General features: G+C 42.4%; 1 protein-coding gene across 1 annotated transcript; it reads left to right on the forward strand.

The window, feature by feature from the left end:
- Positions 1 to 1,978: 1,978 nt before the first annotated feature.
- Positions 1,979 to 3,509, forward strand: cebpb (CCAAT enhancer binding protein beta). Its single transcript, XM_073470347.1, has one exon. The coding sequence runs from the start codon at positions 2,171 to 2,173 to the stop codon at positions 3,044 to 3,046; it is 876 nt and encodes a 291-aa protein (XP_073326448.1). The 5' UTR covers positions 1,979 to 2,170; the 3' UTR covers positions 3,047 to 3,509.
- Positions 3,510 to 4,010: the final 501 nt, after the last annotated feature.

The following is a 4,010-nucleotide window of genomic DNA, read 5'->3' on the forward strand; positions in this document are numbered from 1 at the left end:
AATATTTGCTCCAGGGCCTTCCAACATGTTGATCCGCCGCAGCGTATGTCCTATCTACGGAGTCACAATTTTTGCATTTAACAGTTAATCCACACAACAAATAGGAGACAACAGAGCAATTAGGTCACAGATTCTAATGAGTCACAGAATAAAAGGGAAGGATGTAAATTTCAGGCGAAGTCAGGAGATGTTTTGACAACATACCCAAACAGGAAAGTGTTTTTGGCTGCACACCAGTGAAACAGTTTATGAAGAGGTACACATGTCCTAAACATTTATATGAACTCTCTTATCCCTCACGAAAACTATGCATACTTCAAGTTAATTTTATCAAGTAAACTGTAAGTGGCAAAAGATGACTTTTCCCCCCTAGCGTTTCCAAGTGTTATTATTACCACCGCTATTGCAAAGATAAGTGGATTGCTTCCGTTTTCCTCAGAGTCACTAATAACAATAACACAGGATAAAACTTAAGTTTATTCAAACATTTAGTCTATAATAGAAATGTATCACCAGCTAACCTTCCTTTTCCTGCAATCAACATTTACTTCTTACGATAAGTTAAAGCAGAATACTATTGACAGTTAAAGTACAATTCAAATACATTTCTCAGTCTACTTTATGTAGTAAATGCACTTATATCAGTGTACTAGTTGTGTACTTAGAGGTGTACTACTTCAGTACTTCTTGGGACTAAATTCACCCACTTTTTAGTTTATAAAAGTATACTTCTGAGTATACTTTAAGTGTATGACTAGTAACTTTGAGTATACAACTGGTTTACATCAAAGTTTTATTTTGTAGTGCAACTATACTGCTTTAAAGGTGCCAAGGGGTCATTACCTCATTCATATTGTAAATATTACAATTCTGAGTTTGATTTTCTTTTTCAAAACTAAATACTGCCCCTTTAAGTACAAGTATAAGCCAAATACTTTTCTGTATACTTTTCAGTATAAACCAAGTAAACTTTAACTTAAGTTTGTAAAGTATCTCTCTGACAAGTACATGTAAAGTAAACTGAACGCATAGCACACTTGGATAAACTTCTTCTTGTAAGAGATGTTGCTTATGTACATTCATGAAGCTCACCACAGGATGGCAGTAAGACCTCACATTGAAACCAAAACCAACCTTGTACTGTGATACTCTGTAACAAGAGCAAAAAGTCAAGTTATGAACAGTCATTTGAGCTGATTAGACCTACTGAGCATATATTCTTCGAGTAAAATCAAGATGCACGGTGAGACATAGAAAATCTTGTCAGACTTTATTAAGAAAACACTGAACCGTTTTAGACACAAACCAGGCTGACTACATTTCTCACAACACCCACCCTGACCCTCATACAGTGTTGGAGTTGATGCATCATCTTGTACTTTCGCCACACAACAACACACACAGACTGTTTTTAACCAGTCTGTTGATTCTGTGGGGAAACAGCTGTCTGGTGATGTGTTAACGGCTGCTTTCCGGAGAATCTTCTTATGAAATGATCAAGCGTGAACTTATAAAATGGTTGCCTCTGTATGGGATTTTTCCATTATTGTCGAGTTAATGAGTTGTGACTGTAGAGGGCGTGAATGGACGGGCTGTCAACCAGAAGTATTCGTCTCATTTTGTATTGACAGATGTTGTCTGGCTCTCTGGGTTTCTATGATCACTTTTTATTTCTGTTTTAGTTCCTTTAATGGCATATTAATGAAAACCACTAAAGTTGCGTTTCCCCTCTTTATTCTGCTGCTGCAGCCTGAAGTCCGTGACACTGACACAAAACACAAGAACAAATATACAAACACAGATTAAGTTGTTTTTTAATCATTATGTCCGGACACAAACGTTTAAATGTGAGGAAGGCCCTCTAAAAGCAGCACAGGTTGTCCGGTTGGCTCCTCGATGCACGTCACACACCTGCCCAGCTAAACCCCGCCCCTCGTTTTTTAATAAAAACCCCCACGAGACAGGAAGACCTGTCAATTGCTCTATCCAGTCGCACTGCCTCCTCAAAGTAGTTTCACTGCGTGTTGTCACAGGCAGTGACTAAGGGGATTTAAACAAACAACATTCACACACTCGAGCCATTTAACATCTGAGACCACCGGACCAGAACCACTCGGGGCGTCTGATCTCTGCCCTCCATGCTCCTGCAATCCGGCGGGTGTTAAGATCCATGGAAGTGGCCGGCTTCTACGACGAGGGCAGCTTCGCTATCCACAATCGAGACAGCATTATCAGTCCCGTCAGCAGCGGCTCATATTGGAGGCTCGGTGACTCGATGACGGAGCTGGGCATCGAAGAGCGGGAGAGAGCGATAGACTTCAGTGTTTACCTGGACTCGGCTTTGCACTGTCCGCAGCAGCATCAACAGGGGGACGTGTACTCAGATTTCCTGGCGGAGAACAAGATCAAGAGAGTTGCAGCTTTGCAGAGCTACAAGAACTACTCGCTGCTGAACGAGCTGGAGACAAGTCAGTGCGACAACTTGAGGGACCCCAGGGAGCCCTACGCGCTGGGTTACACCGAGCTGCAGGAGACCCGAGTGGATAGTGTGCTCAGCCCTGAACTGAGTCGCTACAGAGCTGCTGCCGCCGCCGCCGCCGCCGCCGCTGCTGAGAGAGACGATAGTCAGGAAGACGCAAAGATGGAGAACGGGTCGTCTGGTTATGACATGAGGTCCTACCTTCATTACCAGTCCACCAGCGGCAGCCTGGGGAACATCTCCACTGCGTCCTCGACTTGCTCCAGCCCGCCCGGCACACCTGCCCCGTCAGGTAAAAGCAGGTCACCATCGCACGGGGGCAAAATCTCCAGCGGGAAGTCAAAGAAACGCCTGGACAAGGACAGTGACGAGTACAAGGTGAGGCGGGAGAGGAACAACCTCGCCGTGAGGAAGAGCAGGGACAAAGCAAAAATGCGCAACTTGGAGACTCAACATAAAGTGCTGGAACTGGCTGCAGAGAACGATCGTTTACAAAAGCGCGTAGAGCAGCTGTCCAGAGAGCTGGCCACCCTGCGCAACCTGCTCTCCGCCACTGGACAATGTTAAAAAAAAAAAACCTCCTCCAGAGACTCCTCACGGATCACTGGGCCGCTTGTCTAATCATTGGTGGACTTTAGAGCCGGAGGTGAAAAACGGTACGCTTCACAGGTGAAGACAGTGACCACCAGTTTACAAGGACACTTTGAATGGGACTGTAGAAGTGGGTGCATGGATTGCGCAATCATTCACCATTCTTCAAATGTCACCGTAGCTTTATTCTCAGATGTAATTTTGTGTATGCAGTATTTCTGTGCAGGTTTTACATACATGCGAGTGAATTTCTACATTTTGTGTATCTGGAGCAGTGGTTGTCAAGGGAAGAGTTGTGCTGCAGTGAAATGATGCAACTCTTTGTAATACTATTGGCAATGAATGAAATAAGTCTAATTATTTAATATTAAAATGGGAAATGCTTTAATTGTACTTGATATTTTATTGAATTAAACAGATTTATACTTTGTTTAAACAATTTCAATTGTAATTTCTTCTTTTCTGTCCTTTTCGAAGCAGGTGAAGGCTCAGACAGACGTGCACGCTCGCTTTAAATATTCACACTCAAGGATAGTCAGACTGTGTACTATGGTGTATGTCAATTACAACATATTGCAGATAAAAACTGGCTAGACGATAAGGCACATTTACAACCTTTTAATTCAGGCCAAATGCCAACATTTCAGGAGGTATTAAACTGATGTAGGAACATGATGTTTCTTTATAGATATAGAGTGAATTATATAAATCTAGACGTCACCAGCAACGTTTAAATAATGCCTTGGATCACTATGACCAAAATTCAGAATCAGTCATGGATTTCACAAAGCAAACAATGACGTGTAGTGGATTGATCAACGCAGTTTTATGGTGAAAGAAACCTCCTCAGGTCCTGAATCGAGAATATAAAATGAGGATTTGTTGAGATTTTATTTTTGCCATTAAATAGAATACAAAGGTGAGGTTAATACCTAACCGA

Source organism: Pagrus major, chromosome 7, assembly GCF_040436345.1.
Source record: "Pagrus major chromosome 7, Pma_NU_1.0".
NCBI lineage: Eukaryota > Metazoa > Chordata > Actinopteri > Spariformes > Sparidae > Pagrus > Pagrus major.